Source organism: Drosophila willistoni, assembly GCF_018902025.1.
Source record: "Drosophila willistoni isolate 14030-0811.24 chromosome XR unlocalized genomic scaffold, UCI_dwil_1.1 Seg106, whole genome shotgun sequence".
Taxonomy (NCBI): domain Eukaryota; kingdom Metazoa; phylum Arthropoda; class Insecta; order Diptera; family Drosophilidae; genus Drosophila; species Drosophila willistoni.
The window spans coordinates 2,263,630-2,281,636 of record NW_025814055.1 but is presented as its reverse complement, the minus strand read 5'-3'; the positions used below and the strand labels follow the sequence as shown (position 1 = coordinate 2,281,636).

At 36.2% G+C, this 18,007-nt stretch overlaps 3 protein-coding genes across 4 annotated transcripts; 2 read left to right on the top strand and 1 right to left on the bottom strand.

The window, feature by feature from the left end:
• Nucleotides 1–475: 475 nt before the first annotated feature.
• LOC6651945 (alpha-1,3-mannosyl-glycoprotein 4-beta-N-acetylglucosaminyltransferase A) lies at nucleotides 476–10,000 on the bottom strand. Of its 2 annotated transcripts, none has more exons than XM_015176590.3 (4): nucleotides 9,510–10,000; nucleotides 4,032–4,071; nucleotides 3,896–3,967; nucleotides 476–3,732 (listed from the first exon to the last, which is right to left on the bottom strand). In XM_015176590.3, the coding sequence occupies exon 4, from the start codon at nucleotides 3,613–3,615 to the stop codon at nucleotides 1,870–1,872; it is 1,746 nt and encodes a 581-aa protein (XP_015032076.1). In that variant the 5' UTR covers nucleotides 3,616–3,732; nucleotides 3,896–3,967; nucleotides 4,032–4,071; nucleotides 9,510–10,000; the 3' UTR covers nucleotides 476–1,869. The 2 variants fall into 2 exon arrangements, with proteins under 2 accessions (XP_015032076.1, XP_046867748.1); XM_047011792.1 differs by lacking the exon at nucleotides 9,510–10,000 and adding an exon at nucleotides 4,268–4,411 and having other exon boundaries at nucleotides 4,032–4,163.
• A 1,325-nt stretch (nucleotides 10,001–11,325) lies between these two features.
• On the top strand, nucleotides 11,326–13,907 carry LOC6651944 (tudor domain-containing protein 3). The gene is made up of 3 exons (XM_002074365.4): nucleotides 11,326–11,503; nucleotides 11,565–13,454; nucleotides 13,525–13,907. The coding sequence occupies exons 1-3, from the start codon at nucleotides 11,384–11,386 to the stop codon at nucleotides 13,744–13,746; spliced, it is 2,232 nt and encodes a 743-aa protein (XP_002074401.1). The 5' UTR covers nucleotides 11,326–11,383; the 3' UTR covers nucleotides 13,747–13,907.
• An 891-nt stretch (nucleotides 13,908–14,798) lies between these two features.
• LOC6651943 (H/ACA ribonucleoprotein complex subunit 2-like protein) lies at nucleotides 14,799–15,487 on the top strand. The gene is made up of 2 exons (XM_002074364.4): nucleotides 14,799–15,123; nucleotides 15,177–15,487. The coding sequence occupies exons 1-2, from the start codon at nucleotides 14,873–14,875 to the stop codon at nucleotides 15,406–15,408; spliced, it is 483 nt and encodes a 160-aa protein (XP_002074400.1). The 5' UTR covers nucleotides 14,799–14,872; the 3' UTR covers nucleotides 15,409–15,487.
• The last annotated feature ends 2,520 nt before the right edge of the window (nucleotides 15,488–18,007 follow it).

Below are 18,007 nucleotides of genomic sequence, written 5' to 3'. Positions count from 1 at the left end.
ACTACACGAGCCTACGAACCAAATTTGGTGGCTCTATCTCTTAAAGTGTCAGAGATCTAGGTGTCATACGGACAGACGGACGGGCAGACGGACATGGCTAGATCGACTCGGCTGTAGATGCTGATCAAGAATATATATATTATGGGGTCGGAAAAGCTTCCTTCTGCCTGTTACATACATTTTGGCGACTTTAATGTACCATTCCACCCTATGGGTGTATGGTATAAAAATATGTCATTATTTAAGATTGATCGTTATGCATATTTATGTATTTTAAATTTTGTTGTTATGGCATAATTGAATCATTAAAGCATAGTCAAAGAATAAATAATACCCTAAATATTCGACAAAAACAATTTATAATCTCAGCAAAAGTAGCGGATTTCTAAAGTTACCTTCACTTAAAATCAATTTGGGTATGTGTCAAGAAAAATGATAAGGTAGATAACTTGGAGGGGACGAACAAATTTTGAAATTTCAGCATATATAATGGAATGTATTGCCAAACGATTTTTTAAGTCAAGATTTGAACTTAATTTCTAATTTCACAGCTTAAAAGGAAAACTTAACAAACAAATTGTTAATAATAATATCAAAGGACATATAAAACCGTTTAGTTAATCACACACTCATAGCTTAGCGTGCATAATTTCATATAAAAATGTTTAAAATGTAAAATCTAACTATTAACACATTAAACAAATGGAAGGGGCACTTGCAGCATGTTTCGCTAAGCATTTATATATGTAAATATATGGTAAATGTAAATATGCAAGAATAGTTTTCATAAAACAAATTGGATACGCTATGTTGGATTTTTGCGCAGTTTGACGTTAGACGTTTTATATTGAAAATTGTGTTTGTTTAAAAAATTGTTTTCAAAAAACATGGCCCATTCTTTATTAAACGGAAAAAGATTGTATCCGAAAATTCTGTAAATGGATTTAAATAATCTTGGTCTTACAAAATTCTTTGGATAACCGACTTTCGGTGGGGGAGTGACTCTTTTAAGTATTTTTAATAATAATCTTATTTAAGCAGTTCAAAGATAGCCAAACTTCAAAATCTGTAATCCGATTTGAATTCTTAGGGTTTCATATTAAAGATTGCAGGAATACCCAAAGAGGCGATAACATAGATCCACCACCTTCATCATGGAGAATCCTGCGCTAAGCATGGTTGGATTATGCTAAAATTTGGTATTTCGCTTTTCTTGGAGTCGGTGATTATGAATCGGAAAGATAGAAAGTTAAATTTTTAAATTTATCATTACATAAATTGTTTTTTTGTGAAATATTCACATAATTTAAAAATTTAAAATTTAAAACCGCTCCACGGTTTCTTTTAAACCGCTATATTAAGACCCACACTGGAAATACATTAAGGAGCCACAGACCTACCAAAATAGATTTGTCCAGAGATTTTTTTTTAGACCAAGATCATTTAAATTGGTCATTGGGAATTTCTGTTTGACAAGGAACGAGCAGCCATACATGTATGTATGTATATTATTATCTGGCTAACGCATGATCTCTGATTTTACATACATAAGAGGAATCGTAAGATTTAAAGTGGAAAGGACTTATAAACCCAGGATTTTTTCTGTTTCCCTTTAATGTTTTCTGTGAAATCAAATCCTAGCTATATGCGATAGAGTACTGTACTGTCTGTTTTGTAAATACGAACTTACACAACTACAATTAGAAGGGAGAGTTATTTACACATATGGAAAAGGGTATAGTATTCGAAAAATATACACACAGATGTCTAGATTAAAGACAAAGGGAATGTGTTTTAGTGGGGATGGTGTATGAGTTGAGTTTACATCTAATCATCTAGATCTTGATGCAGCCTGTGGCGATGTAGCAATCAGCTGCCTGACGCATAGCGGGGTTTGGCAACATTTTCCTCCGATTTGCTACCATTGCCTATCTCCTGCAGCTCAATTTCGCTAAGCAGAGCCCAATTTTCACTATCGCTGTGGACGTGAAGGCGTAATTCCTTAAGTGGACCAATTTTGGGGTCAAGAAGACCCTCAGCAACGCCCAAGTTATCAAAAGAACCAACTATCAGAAAGCCATCGGTAGTTGTATTGTAGTTACTCCATACGGAAGAATTCTCGCTTAATGAATCTGATGGTAATAACTCAATAGTGGTATTATAAAATCGATCGGATGGATGCTCTGAGTTGCCGCTGCGGAATAGATATCGTCTAAGTAGAATGGGCTGCTCAAAAACAAATTGTATCAGATCTCCCGGTTGTGGCAATAGGCCCCAGAAATACGATTCACCACGATAGGCTCGTTTGAGTAGGTAATTCTTATAGGGAGCTATGGACGATTTGACTAATGCCGGAGGATTATGAGTATGGGCATAAAAAGTAGGCACTTTACTACCAAACTGTTTATCTTTTAACTTCTGCACTTTACCCTTCAACGAAGAGCTGGTGCCTATATGTTGAAATAGAGATTTCCGAAAATGTTGCCAATACTTGGCTTTCTCCTGATTGCAATGCTTTTGATCCTTGTCGGTACGGCAAACTTTAGACTCAATAAAATAGGTAAGCAACCAATCCACGGGCTTATCGTTGTAAAACATTTGAAAATAAGTTATCAAATAAGGCAGTTCCGCACTCTTGAACATTTTGCCTATAAAACCCAGTTGGCAAAAGTCCAAGACAAACCAAGATGGCTGATCCGGTTTAGTCAAGGCACTCTTTATTAATGCAAACTTCTTCATGGTCGTTATAAACTGTCTCTTTGTCAGAATATCATCTTCGAGTTGAACGTAAAACGTGCCTTTTGAGTGCGCATAGGCCATTAGGTATGCAAAATCCAAATTCTGCTTACTACGCCACTTGACACGCTCGAGCGAATCATTAAGGGTTATTCTTAATCTCTCGAAATTGGGATAAAAACTAGGCGAGGGTGCTATTATGTCAATAAGTCCTTGCTCTACTTGCTGCTCAAAGCTCGTTACTATTTGCTTGGCTATAACTTGGACAGTCTCGGCATCAACTTCGCCTATATAAACTATGATTAAAGTCTCATTCTGTTCTTCTTCATTCATATTCTCAATAAGATTATGCAGAGTGCCCAGTAGGTAGGATTGTTTCTCTCTCTTGACTGTTGGTATTCCCAAAACGATGCTTACATCTGTACGTCCTTTGCTTTGCAGATACGAAGGGCGCAGCGATCCTGCATCGTCTAGCAAATGAGGTAGAAAATGATAAGCATTGGGCAAGCGAATATTTTGTTTAGCGACCATGCCTCCGGGTCCCGCTTTGGTTGTATGTGAGGCATTCCTTAGCAGTTGCCTGGCCTCCGGACTGAGGCCATCAAGCAGATTGGCAACTGGTAATGGTGGCGGAAAGCTTGTCATATTACCATTCTGTTGTAATTGTCCAAAATATTGGGAGAGCAACGCCACATCCTCTTGGCGGGCACGATACATGGATTCAAGGTACTGCAGCCTCATATGACACTCGGCTAGTCGTTGGGTCAGCGATTGTTCGTTGGACAATTCCGGCCCCATGACTATCAAGATGACAATGCAAGGAGCCAGCACAAGGGCCGTGACTATCAGCATACAATTCCGTTGCCTTATTTTGAACATTTTCGTTTCTTTGTTGCTTAGTTCGTTGTTCAGAGAAGGATTATAGGTTTAAATCTTTTCCGCCTTCGTTGTGCGTCTCAAAATTTTACTCATTTTACTGTGACTAGTGCTTGGGACCTGCAAAAAAAAAAAAAGAGAAAAAGCAAACGAAGAAATGAAAAAACAGCCACGATTGTATTAAACGAAGGTCAAAACGTTTAACGTTAACTTTTTGCTTTTTGTGTTGTCGAGCATATGTACATGTATGTATGTAAGTAGATATATGTAGGCTAACTCTTACCTGACTCTGGTTAACAATGCCTCCGTCGTCGTCGTCGTCTTCTTTGAAGACAGCTGCCGCAGTTCTCATGACCTGACCATAAAAATCGTCAAAGATTTATCAGTTGCTATTATTTATTGTGGGGACTACAACTTACATGGCCAAGAGTCAAAAGGTTTTATTTTCTCAAATCGGGACTGTAAGAACAAATACAAAACATGTACATACATACATATGTTAGATTCTTGCTGATTAGATGTTAGTACTCTCGATATAGACATAGCATTATCTACAATTTAAATAGGTTTCTTATATTATTTATACCATGCACTCAACCCACAGGGTGAAATGGTAGGAAACTTTTCCGAGCCCATAACGTAAATATATACATACATACATATGGATTATATTGCAGTTTGCTATAAGAAAATGAATTAAATCAAAATCCTTTTTTCTGTACCATCTATGCATTTTTTAAAAGATTTTCACAAATTATATTTTATACATTTGAAAATATTGTATCCAGAATTTATTTTGAGTAATAATTATCATAAATTTATGTTTTAATGAAGTAAGTAAGTCGTCTCGCCGACTTAGGTATACCATACACCAGAGTAAAACAAATATTTCAATTTTAAAATAACAAATATTTCAAATTTATAATAACAAATTTACGTTTTTATGCACTCAAACATACGACCACCCTAGCGCCCCCACGAGCCAACTGCCAACTACAGCCTTATTGAAAAACGTTTAGATGCATAACTTGGCTATTTTTAGTGCGATTTTAATCAAATTTAATATTTTGCTCGATATTAGTATCAAATTTAAGTGTGCAAAATTTGATTGCACAAGGTAGAAAATTACGGGATATAATCCAGTTTTTTCAAATTACGGGGGCAAAAAGGGGCGTGGCAAAATCTTTACACATTCAAAATGTGCGCATTTACTAAGCAAATATACATACCAATATATATACTCTATGGGGTCGGAAACGTCTCCTTCTGTGGACTCAAAAATTCCAAAATCGGACTAATTTTATAATACCCCTTCAAGGGTATAATTACATGGGGGCGTAGTCCTTTAATCATTTTTATACCCTTGCAGAGGGTATTATAAAATTGGTCAGATGTTTGTAACGCACAGAAGGAGACGTTTCCGACCCCATAAAGTATATATATTCTTGATCAGCATGAGAAGCTAAGTCGATATAGCCATGTCCGCCTGACCGTCTGTCCGTCGGTGCGTACGCGTTTTACTCAGCCATCTTAAGAGCTATCGGGATGAAATTTTTTTTGGGAGCTTTTTTTTACCCGGGTGAGATAAAGTATGAAAATCTTTGGGATCGGACCACTATATCATATAGCTCTAGAAGAAACATTTTTGCAAAAATTGGAGTATCCCCATGAAATTTACCAATATGATAGTAATAGATATAAAATCTCAGATCCCAAAATTTGAATCTGATCCGATAAATAGAACACAAGTTACAGTCAATATAAATCGGTTCAAACGCTGCCGGCAGCGCTGCTTGCTGCCTACTACTGCCATCATCAAATCAACAGAGCACACGCATACACACACAGACGCAACGCTACATGAACTGTATGTGTATGCGTGCCGTGCTTTGCTTAGAAAATGATGGAAGAAGAAAAACTTGTGGTAAAAAGAGAAATAATATTTTGTTTGTGTATTGATAAATTGAGTTGCAGGGAAAGAAATTTCAAAAAGGAAAAATATTATTGCCAAGTATACTGCAAGGGTATATAAACTTCGGCATAGCCGAAGTTAGCTTCTTTGATATTTCGATCTCTTTTAGTCCCGTGAAAGGGGATTAAAGTGGTTTAATCCAGTTGTTCAAAAGTAAGTTTTATTTTGAGTTTTTTATACCCTTGCAGAGGGTATTATAAAATTGGTCAGATGTTTGTAACGCACAGAAGGAGACGTTGCGACCACATAAAGTATATATATTCTTGATCAGCATGAGAATCTGATTTGATATAGCCATGTCCGTCCGTCGGTGCGTATGCGTTTTACTCAGCCATCTTAAGAGCTATCGGATGAAATTTTTTTTTGGGTCTTTTTATTACCCGAGTAAGATAAAGTATGAACTTTGTCAGGATCGGACCACTAATAGCTCTAGAAGAAACATTTTCATTAAAATTGGAGTATCCCCATAAAATTTACTAATATGATAGTATTCGATATAAAATCTCAGATCCCAAAATTTGAATCTGATCGGATAAGTAGAAAACAAGTTACAGTCAATATAAATCGGTTCAAACGCTGCCGGCAGCGCTGCTTGCTGCCTACTGCTCAATAGAGCACATGCATACACACACAGACGCAACGAAACATAAACTGTATGTGTATGCGTGACGTGCTTTGCTTAGGGAATTATGGAAGAAGCAGAAAAAATTGTAGTAACCAATCTTGCAATTTTTTGACCATCGCGATCAAATTTGGCAGACTAATAAATCTTATCTATTTCTATCAAACTACCAAATTTGATTGAAATCGGAAAAAAATATACGTATGAACGTATTTTGCTACGCGATCCATAAGGGCAGAATTGGCCGTTGGCTAGTGGCGGCGCTAGAGTGGTTGTGTGTTTGTAGAGTGAGCGAGATAGCAAATGGTATGAGGCATGTTAAAACAATTTAGTAGACATACATTTGGTTTTCGAAATTTTAAATATTTGTTTCACCTGGTGTATGGTATACCCAAGTCGGCGAGACGACTTACTTACTTCATTTATATTTTTTTTATATATACATATATACTTTATATGGTCGGAAATGCTTCCTTCTATGCGTTGCACACTTTTGACCAAAATTAATATACCCTTTTTGCAAGGGTATAACAAGGGTTTCAAGATGGTTTTATTTTTTGCTATTGGTTGACACTTCCGCGGAAATGCCCATATTCAAAAACAAAAAAAAGGATTTACAGCATGTGTAATAAGGCGGGCATTCTTTTTTGGTGTTTGTCTGATTTCTATTCTATTCAAAGTTGATCAACACTGGGTTTTAGTCGGCTTTTTGAAGATACATACATTATATTATAACCATTACGGTTGGTTTTCTGGTCCCGAAAAACTAAAGATATTCGGGTTAAAAAAATGAATCTTCGGTGTATAGGTTTAAGGGTATGTAAATAGTCCATGCAGACTTTTTCGAAATCATGTAAAAACTTAAAGTTTGCAGGTTCTGACGATTTCCACTCACAATCAGTTAAAATCAGATATAAATACATATGTATATGTACATATGGAAGGTAAATAGAAAGAGCAGCACAAAATTATATGAATAAACAACACCAACACCTCTCATGCACTCAATCGCAAACAGTTTTGTTTGTGTGTGTACATCTGTACATATTGTTAGGCCTTTTCATGAAAGTGTCATATGGCATACCGATATTTGTTAATAAGACTGTATTAAATAAACTCTCGTTAAGAAAAAAACACTAAAAGGCATACATATACATACATACAGTTTTTAGATTGCTTTTATTGCCAATGATCAAAATCAGTGTTTGCATTTGCTGCTACATAGCAGCAATTTCAATAAAAATATTGCTCTGCTCCCGCTACTGCTCTGATTTCGAACGGCTACGTAGCATAGCAGAGAGCACAAACGGAAAACGATTGCTCATCTGCTCTGCTCCGTAGCATACATCGTCGGAGCACAGAGCAATAGCAAGAGCAAAAAATTTTCGGTACGCTATTTGTAGTTGTAGCAATAGCACAAGCATTAAAAGCGAGATGAGAGCGGAGCAAACAAAATAAATTTTTGTGCTACTGCTACGGAGCATTTCCTTTTCTGTTGCTCTCGTAGCAATTTCGTAGTCGCTCTCGTAGCAACTTCGTAGTCGCTCTCATAGTAGATCTGTACTAGAGGTGGGCATGGTCCGAAATATTACATCCAACCCAACTCAGCCCATGGGCTTAAAATTTCACCCGCACCCGAAAGCTTTGGACATTCAGAGGAAACTGTAATTCCACAAACTAGGAGCACAACAGAGATAAATCCAACATGCAAGTTAAGATGGACAAGAGGGTATAGCGGATGCATCTTCAATATTAGCAGTGGCCACGATCGCTGGGTAACATGAGTCAGCCAATGCTTGTGATTCTTGGATTTGGCGCCTACATTCACAGTTGCTTGGCGATAGGCATCAATGTATTTCGCAAGGTGAAAGTCCAAGGATCAACTCTGGAGTGATGCCACTGTTGTGCTCCTAGTTTGTGGAATTACAGTTTCTTCTGAATGTCCAAATTTTTTTTAGCTTTCGGGTGCGGGTGAAATTTTAGCCCATGGGTCGGGTTGGATGTAACAATTCGGCCCATGCCCACCTCTAGCACAGATCTACTATGAGAGCGACTACGAAGTTGCTACGAGAGCGACTACGAAATTGCTACGAGAGCAACAGAAAAGGAAATGCTCCGTAGCAGTAGCACAAAAATTTATTTTGTTTGCTCCGCTCTCATCTCGCTTTTAATGCTTGTGCTATTGCTACAACTACAAATAGCGTATCGAAAATTTTTTGCTCTTGCTATTGCTCTGTGCTCCGACGATGTATGCTACGGAGCAGAGCAGATGAGCAATCGTTTTCCGTTTGTGCTCTCTGCTATGCTACGTAGCCGTTCGAAATCAGAGCAGTAGCGGGAGCAAAAAAAAAAACTCCGACGTAGCATAGCATTTTCAATCCCTGATCAAAATATTATTTTATATTTAAACATACATATTGTAAAATTCCTCACAAACTTTTTTTTTATAAAATAAATCTTATAGCTTTATTAACTTTTAGTCAACTACATTTATCTTATTCGACAGGGAATTTAATTTGCTGCCGGAAACTTCATTAGGGTCGAAAAACTTGGAAAAAAACCGTAGGGGTTTTGATTTTTGAAAAATGAGCCCATAATTTAGTTTCGAATAAAAAGAATTTCGTTTTTGAGCATAAAATGAAAATCGAATTAAAAACGTAAAATATAATTTTTTGGCTTTACTCTGTATAAAACGCAAAATGTGGTATGACCATAATATTTTAGTCCATAGAGAAAAACAGAAAAAAATATCGTGAAAATTATTGTCTCTCATATTGCAGTAATGATATATCATATTACGGTGTTTCAAGGTAAATTCATATGAAACCCTCTAACCACATTTAGGGAAAAGAAGAACAATAAAATGAGTAAGTTGTCACCCTAATTTTTATATACTAAACTTAACTGTATAATGCAATAGTCAGAATTTTATTTGTCTAGAATAGCCGAATTAAGTAGTTTACACAGCCTCTAATGACGGTATGATTAAATTATTGCCTTCATATAAACATGTATGTACATATATACATACATATATGTTTGATACACTTGCATATATTTACCTCATTAGTTCGGCTAAAGTTCTCAACTTTGTAAAAATTCGACTTTTTATATCTGAAGGATTTTTGACTCTTTGACACCTGTAGGTAGGGGATGAATAACTCGAAAAAGAGCAAGGGAATATAAATTTGGGACCGTTAGTTCTTAATATTTTTAGTGCCAAAAAGTTGCAAAACGTCGACAGAACTTATTTTGGTCGATAGCGACAAGCAAGGTGCATGCCAAACATTATTCCCTACTTACTTTTAATTAATTACAGCTTTAAGAAGTGAATTAGCCAACGTTAGTAGAACCCGATTAAATGCATTTGATTGTTCCGTGTCCGCAGTGTTGCTGCCCTTCTTTGTTGAGATGTAGCTTTTCTACGCTCGGATCGATGGCTTCTGCGGGCTTGAACAGGTTAAATTAAATTAAGATTTCCACAATCTTATAGCTTGGAGAGTGGATACATTCACATATGAATACATATGTCTGTGTATATATGTACTCTAAATTAACCACTCGTTCCCAACCGAAATCATCAAACTTCATCTTTCCTGTGTTCAAAGTGCGTTTATTATATGGCCGAAATTTCCCAGTTCCAATGCTTCTATTGGCTGGATTTATAACTTAGATCCTTTTTAAACAATTCATTGCTGTCATTATGTAAATAATGTAGTTTTAGTATAAGCACTACCACTCGCGATGTTTTTATGCGAAAAATTATTGGCTCGCACCAGAGAAAGGGAAGAGTTAATAACGCCCTGAGAGCAACAACAAAAGATTGAGGTGCAATTTGCAATATATCGGAAAACTCAGCTGTTCACTTATCGATACCGATTTTATAAGTGTACAAAATTTAAAAAGGAAATTAAATAACATATCGAGTAGATCAAGCCCGTTATAATCAATATCAGAACTTTTTTTATGAAATTACAAATTCAGTTTATACTTTTAGCTACCAAAAAAAAAAAAAAAAACAATAAAAATAAATAAGCAAATAAAAAGCATTTTAAATACATATTTGTTAAATCATTTTTATACCCTTTTTGCAAGGATAGTTTTGGTCAGAAGTGTGCAACGAATAGATGGAAGCAAATCCAACCATATATATATTCTTGATCAGCACGACGAGTTCAAAAAGCCATGACCGTCAGTCAATAGTCGGATCGGACTACTATATCACATAGCTCCCATACAAAGTGAAAAGTCACGAACAGTGACTTTTCTCAATAACTTTAGTATTTTTTAAGCTTTTGTCGTGAAATTGGTGGTAAAAATTGGTGAGTTTATTACACCTCTAAACGACTGTGCCAAATTTGACCGCGTGACTATATCTTATAACTCCCATTGGATCGATCGGTCGAACGCAGTGACTTTGATCAACAACTTCCTTATTTTCTATGCTAAGATTGTAGGCCGTTCCTTTGCACACATTAGTCTTTTAAGATAAAACGTTTTTCTACTTTGACGGGTAGGTATGGAAAGAGTAATAAAAAACTTTCGAGGGTATACAAACTTTGACGCGGTCAAAGTTAGCCGGCCTTCTGTTTTTTTAATTTGAGTACATGTTAACTTTATTATCAAACATAACAAAATATTCATAATTGAATTTTTAAAACTATCAATATAACATGACTGTTCACCGAAAGATCCAATTTTTAGCTAGAATACATGTTAACTTTTTGTTCAAAACATAACAAATATTTAAATTTATTCCAAAATATCGTATTGAGGATCGATATTTAAAATATATACAATATTTAATACTAATGCAATATTTAAAACTAATGTAAGTAAAAAATATTGCGTAAATGTCATCAAATGGTTTCCGAATTATCACAATACATTTCAATACATTTCCTTTTATTGTTATTCTATAAATGGTTGTTTTCAATGAGTTTTGTTTTATACATTAGTTTTTAAAATTTCTTGCATCTTTTTTTCAGGTTTAACAATGTGGTTAAGTACCATCCACATTAAAAATCTTGGACGCATATATCGGATTTGCTTTCCAAATAAATTAAACTATCGATATAGCCGATAGTTTACCCGATGACTTTCACGTCTATTAGTTATTCATCTTCTGGCAACCCTAAGTGTTTGCAAGAAGGAAAGAAAATTTGTTTCATGAAAAAATGGAATTGAGCAGGAAGTTAAAAGAAAGCGGCTGGTACCTCACAGAGGATGGTTTAAAAGCTCTGGTCGCCGTTGTGGGCAGTGAAGATCCTGAGAAAATTATTTTGGAGGCACTAAATGTGAGTGTCAAAGGCGCAAGCATCTGTTACCTAAATGTTTATGATATTCCATTGTTTGTAGAGAGATATACGTGATATAGGAGGAGGGGCGTTATCAAGTCAAAAGCGCGAAGACAATTTCTTACCTGGTCGCGTAGTGCTCCAAGTTCAACGAGTCCGCAATGTAGCAGCACCCAAGTGCAATGAGGAGTCAAAGGCGGCACCGCGTCTACTGCAGATGGACCTTAGCGATGGTCAGTCCTTGATACAAGCTGTGGAGCTGGAATCAGTGCCCAGTCTGAATCTTAATGTGGCTCCAGGGACTAAAATCTATTTTAAGGCAGAAAAACTGCAACTTCTGCAGGGATTCCTTCTATTACGTGCACCGGACCTGCAACTGCTGGGCGGTCGCGTGGAACCTTTGTATGAAAAATGGGATGTGGCCAGAACTATGTTAAAATACGCCCGCAGTGGAAGACCCATAAGTGGGGCATCAGCTCCACCGCCTTGGGTGGCTTTTGGAAAGAAAATTGATACCACAAACGATAAGAATTTCAAAAGTCTCAATCCCATGGGAGACAAAGACAAGCCAGCCAAGGAGAACGAAGAATTCAACGCCATGAGGAGTGAAGCTATTGCCACAGCCACCAAAGCGGGGGGCAAGAAGGTCTTTGGCGGTGGAGGCCAAAATATCGTCGATCATAATATCAAAAAAATTTTGGACAAGGGATACACTGAAGAAGAAGCTCGGAATGCCCTGCACTCAACTAGGAATAACTTGGAGCGGGCATTGTTTAACCTTAAACGACGCAAGGATGCTGGCAATTCTGGCGAAATCCCAACTAAAGGCGCGGTAGGCCGTTTAGAACGTTCCGGTCGGGAGAGCAAGCGTAGTAACAAAGATGAGGCCGAGGCTGCCAAACCGGCGGCAAATGCTACTCTCTTCGACTTTCTCACAAATAAGTTACCGCCGTCTGGTGAAACTCCTTCAAAAATTGAGACACCAACTGTTTCCATTTGTACCACCCGCACTAGAAATTCCGCCACCGTCAGTAGCTTAAAACCACAATATTCTACAGATACTAAAACAACAACGGTTAATTTGGCGTCGGTAAATAAGCTTCCCGAGCGTTCTCGGTTCGAAAACAATGTTTCAAGCAGTTTTGCTGCACATCAGGGCGGTGGGCATACAACATCTTCCCGTGGTGGACGACGCGACAGAGACCGAGAGCGATTGCCTAGAGGCGGGGAGAAGGAAAGAGCTTCATCAAATTCATATAACAACACACATTCACGAAAATCGGAACCATTAAAAAGTTCTAGGCCCGAATTCCCCTCAAAAGTTGAGCCATACGCAAAAAACGATTCGGAAAGGCGTCTTAATAATAATCATCGAGGGGGCTTGTCACGACAAGAAAACGGAAATAGAAAGCGCCAGCCGAATAGTAATAATGGACCTAGTGTTCCAAGAGCTCAAAATGCTAGCGAAGATTTTGCCAACAAGTTGAGTAAAATCACCGAAGAGACGGCAAATCTAAAGATTAATCCGACCAAAAGAGAGAATAGGCGAAAGCCGGGCGGTAGTGGAGGCGGTGGAAACTCATCGAATCGGCAGCACGTGGAACCACTACAGCTACAAACATCTCTTCTCAAACCGGAAAAGCCTCAATCTCAATTTACACAACGACAACAACCAAATCCCAGACAAAGTTCCAGTTATAGTCAATTGCCTAATGGTTATACCTATGATCCTAGCAAGATTATGGGATTTCAAAGCAAGGAAACCAATGAGTTTGCCATGAGTCTTTTAAAAAGTCAAGGGGTCAGCTTGGCGTCATCTCCTGCGCCCCATATACCTGGTTGCAATCTTCAACAACCGCCGCTGCCGCAAAATTTCGGCATGACGCCAGGTAACGGATGGCTTTGGAAATCTGGTGACCTTTGCATGGCCAAATATTGGGATGATGGACGCGTAAGTCTTAATAAATTTATACATTGCTTTGAGCTATAAATCAATTAAATTTTTTTTCTTTTTTCCTTAGTACTATGAGGCTGAGATAACGGCCGTTTCGGAAAAAACTTGTGTGGTCTTCTTCCTCGGCTATGGCAACCACGAAGAGGTTCTGAAATCCGATATCTTGCCGTTAACAGATTCACAAAGTCGTCCCTTAAGCAATATATCACATTCACAGTCAAGATTTCGGGGTGATCGTCAAGCTCAGCAGCAACAAGTATATGTCCCGCCGCACAAGAGGGAGCATTAAGGTCTGTTAGACCATATAAAACAAAAAAAAAACTGCAAAATATTTATGTATTCGTCAATCAATTGGAAAGAATGTTTCAATTCATTAGCCACAAAGTGAAAGTTTTTCAATTGAAATGGTTGAGTCTAAAGAATCCCAAATAAAATATATATAGAAAAACATTTATTTGTTCAATTTATCTGAATGGCTAAAAAAAGTATTTTACCTTAATATTAATTCATCGCAAAGAAACAAATAAATAATGATGAAAAAAGAAACTCGAATATACAGCTATGTACCTGTCTATTTTACCATGCACATATAAAAAAGTCTTTCGTCCCCATAAACTATATTTATTCTTGATCAGTTATTCTAGATCTCGTGTACTTTTAAAGGTAGACCCGTGTAGTGCGCAAGCAAGTTTATTTCAAATTTTTGTGGTAAATATTTACTTAAGCTACTCGAGATTTCAGTGTTGAAAAGTAAAAAAAACAAACGCCTAAAGCTAGATTTTAGTATTGGCAAACGCTATTTTTTATTTGGCGCATTGTTTGACCGCCCTGGCAGCCAAATATTTTACTCTGAATTACAAAATTGAGGAATAATCGGCTGCCGAATATTGTATTCTGAACTATATTTGTTTTCTAAAATCAAGAAATATTGAAAAGTCAACAAAATTTTCGTTTGTTGAGAATAGTGTAAACAAAAGTTTGAAAAAGCCCGCGTATTCGAGTATCCGAAATTTGGCATCTAGCAACACTATCTCAAAATTTGACAGCTTCTTTTAGCCGTAAATTGCTAGTTTTAGCTATAGTCCCGCTAAAAACATAATTTTTCTTTCGGTAATTACACACAAAACTACATAATCGCCAAGACTCACCTGAGGTCGTGCTCGTGGAATTTTTGTCTTTCGTTTGATACCAAATTTATGTAGTTTAAGCGCGTTTTGGGCCCGAGTACCTTAAGTAAATATTTACCGCATAACCGGAGGTAATAAATCAAGCACAAAACGCTATTATCGCAAAAATAGCAATGTTATCGATGTTTCCATCGACATCTCTTTAGCTCTAATAGAAAATCTGGCAACATTGAACCCAACACGTGCATTAACAACTCTTGAACACACAACGCACGAAAAACTTTTTCAATGGTTAAGGTAAAAATTGAACGTTCTGATGATGCCGATATCACCGTCCAGGCTAGCGGCGATGTTACCATTAAGGAGGAGGAATCCTATGACGACAAGCTGCTATTTGTCAATGCCATTGCGAAGCCTATGGCAGGTAAAAAGTTGGCCAAAAAGTGCTATAAATTGATAAAGAAGGCCATGAAACACAAAACCTTTCTGCGTAATGGCCTTAAGGATGTTCAGACGCGCCTGAGAAAAGGAGAAACTGGGTAAGTAGCAGAATCGTCAAATGAGTTTATGAATTAACAATGTTCGCCAACAGACTCTGCATATTTGCTGGTGATGTTACGCCGGTGGACATAATGTGTCATTTGCCTGCCGTTTGCGAGGAAAAGGGTATTCCCTATGCCTATACGCCAAGTCGAGCATCATTGGGCGCTGCCATGGGCGTCAAGCGGGGCACTGTGGCCTTGTTAGTGCGCCAGAACGAGGAATACAAGGATCTTTATGATGAGGTCAAAGAGGAGCTTGCAAACTTAGTTGTTCCTGTTTAGGCAACATTTTTAGATAGCACATTTAAGCGTAAAGTTAAGATTTTCCATTTTAATAACCAAATAAACTAATCAAAATTAACCTTTTTTTCTTTTTGTTGTCCCTTGGGGATCTTTTTTTTTTGTTCTTTTTTTTCCTTTTTTATTTTCAGCGTTGCTGCGGGGTTCCTTTATATAAATTGGTTTACATATTGATACATTCATTTCTCCTTTTTTTTAATGCGAATTTATTTGCTTAGTGTTCAACATGCAAAAGTTATTGATTTAGTTTTGTGCTTAATGATTTATTGCTAAATGATTTTTTCTGTTGTGTTCCGTTTTTGTGAAAAAGTGATTAAATCAAAATACATTTAATAGTTTAACTTTTTTAAAACTTTAGTTTTTGTTTACTTTGTGAGTTAAACTAGTTAAATTAATAATTTATATTTGCGTCGGTTATCTACAATCACAAAAAAGTACTGAGGTAAAAATAAAGTCGATTCTTGATAATGCAAGAAAGATAAATATACGTACATGTAAAATAAAAACTAACATGTGTAGTAGAAATTCCATGGAGTGTAGAAGCTATATATGAAGGATAGATGTTGGAATGGAAGGCGGATCCGTAAAAATATGTACATACATGGTAGATATCAAGTATATTTGTAACTAATAACCAATTGCACCTTGGAGAGACAATGGGAAGGAAAGTAGTGGCGTAGTAGAATTCCAATCACTTATGGAACGCAAAATGGGTATAAAATATGATCTTTTGTGTGTAATTGAATATGTATATTGTTTCCATAAGCTCATTGGAAAAAAGAAAATCTATCTACGACAAATTGAAGAGCTGAAAATATGTGATCAAGTATTGTAATCATACGACTTGACGAAATTCATATACATACATACGTACATCTATATGATTCTACATATATGTATACATACTTATGGGTCAAAATTCACGTTTTTACAGGCTAACCCCTGACATAAAAAAAGTATGTATTTATGTGGTAAATCTGCAAAATGTGTAAAAACAAATCAAAGAACTTAATTCTTTTTAATTTAAATTAAGCTAAATTAAAATTTGATATGAACAAACTTCGTACAAAATTTATAACATATAAAGTATAAAGGATTAATTTAATTTACGAAAAAATGAACAATACCTTAGGATTAACTATTTTTTCAAGTGTATGCATTTTTCATCAGTCGGACAAGTTTGGGATATACAATACAAATTCACAATTGTTTCAATCTTTGATACACAAGGACCTAATACTAAATTTATCTACTTTTTTAATAGCTGAAACAAATATACATGAGTAATCCAGACTACTGACGTTATGCGGGCGTTGCTTTTTTGTATTAACTTCTAAATAGAAAATCGTTGAACGAATGTATACATATATTAACCCATATATATATATGGTATTCGACAAATGATACAGTTTTGTGCACGAAATTGTAATTGTCCTATGTAGTTGATATTTGTATCCGTTAAATATACAGTGGCGATCACGAGTGGATAGATGGTTTGTCAAGTTAAATTGAATTCCTTAGATTAAAAAAAGAAATTCCAAAAATAGCACTCAAAATGTCCAAATTGGGTTTCGTTTTATTTTATCCACTTTTGCTCGTCTACAATTTTTTAGTTAGTTTTGAATTTGTAACAATTTTACCAAAATGCTCCATGATTATCAAGTTCACCATGTTCATGGGAAATTTTGCTGCCCTCTGCCTGGACATTGGCCATTCCTGTCCTGTGGGCGTATCATACTTGTAAATCATTTTTTTCCACTAGAGCCCATGAATATTTATTGGGTTGCGGTCTGTAATTTGCGCCGACCACTTCAATTTCACAAAATTTGTCTCTTCAATCCAATTTTTATACCAACCAGAGTCGGTTAAAATTTGAATTCCTATTCAGAAGTTGCAAGTTTATCCGTAAAGCTTGTCGTGGAAATGCTTACCATATGCAGTCATGTGGGGTATGAATGTGTTTAAAATTTGCCCCGAAGAGGTTTCAAAAATCAATATTTCGTGAGATGGGACTAAAATAAATCGATTTCGGTAAGGCGAAAAATATGTTTAACATCTATGCTAGTGTGATTTATGGCAAGGAACTTTGTTCCAAACATTTAAAAATTCAAAACAATCAAAAATTGTAAACGAGCAATGTGGTTACATTCCTGTAATTCGCACTTGGTTAAAAATCTAAAGCTAATTTAAATATTTTAAACACAATATTTGAAGCTTCTATTTTATATGTATCTAACAAATTCCGAAAATCAAATCATTTTATTCGATTTTTACAGGCATTTGAAGCTCAACTTGGCAATCATTTATCCACTTGTGATCGCCACTGTACATCCTCATCTTATTCGGTAAATATGTCTACGTAAAAGCGGTTATTCTGAATTGAATTCATGGAATTTTTTTTTTCGTAAATTTCTCAATAAACAATTTTGGTTTTAATTTTTACACATACAGAAGTTAAACAAAAAAAATATTAAAAAAAACGGAATAAATAAATCATGCACAAATTTTATATAGTTGAGTTTATATATGTATATAAGGGCGGATCAATTTGTTCAGAGCCAAAAATATACGTGAAAGCGTA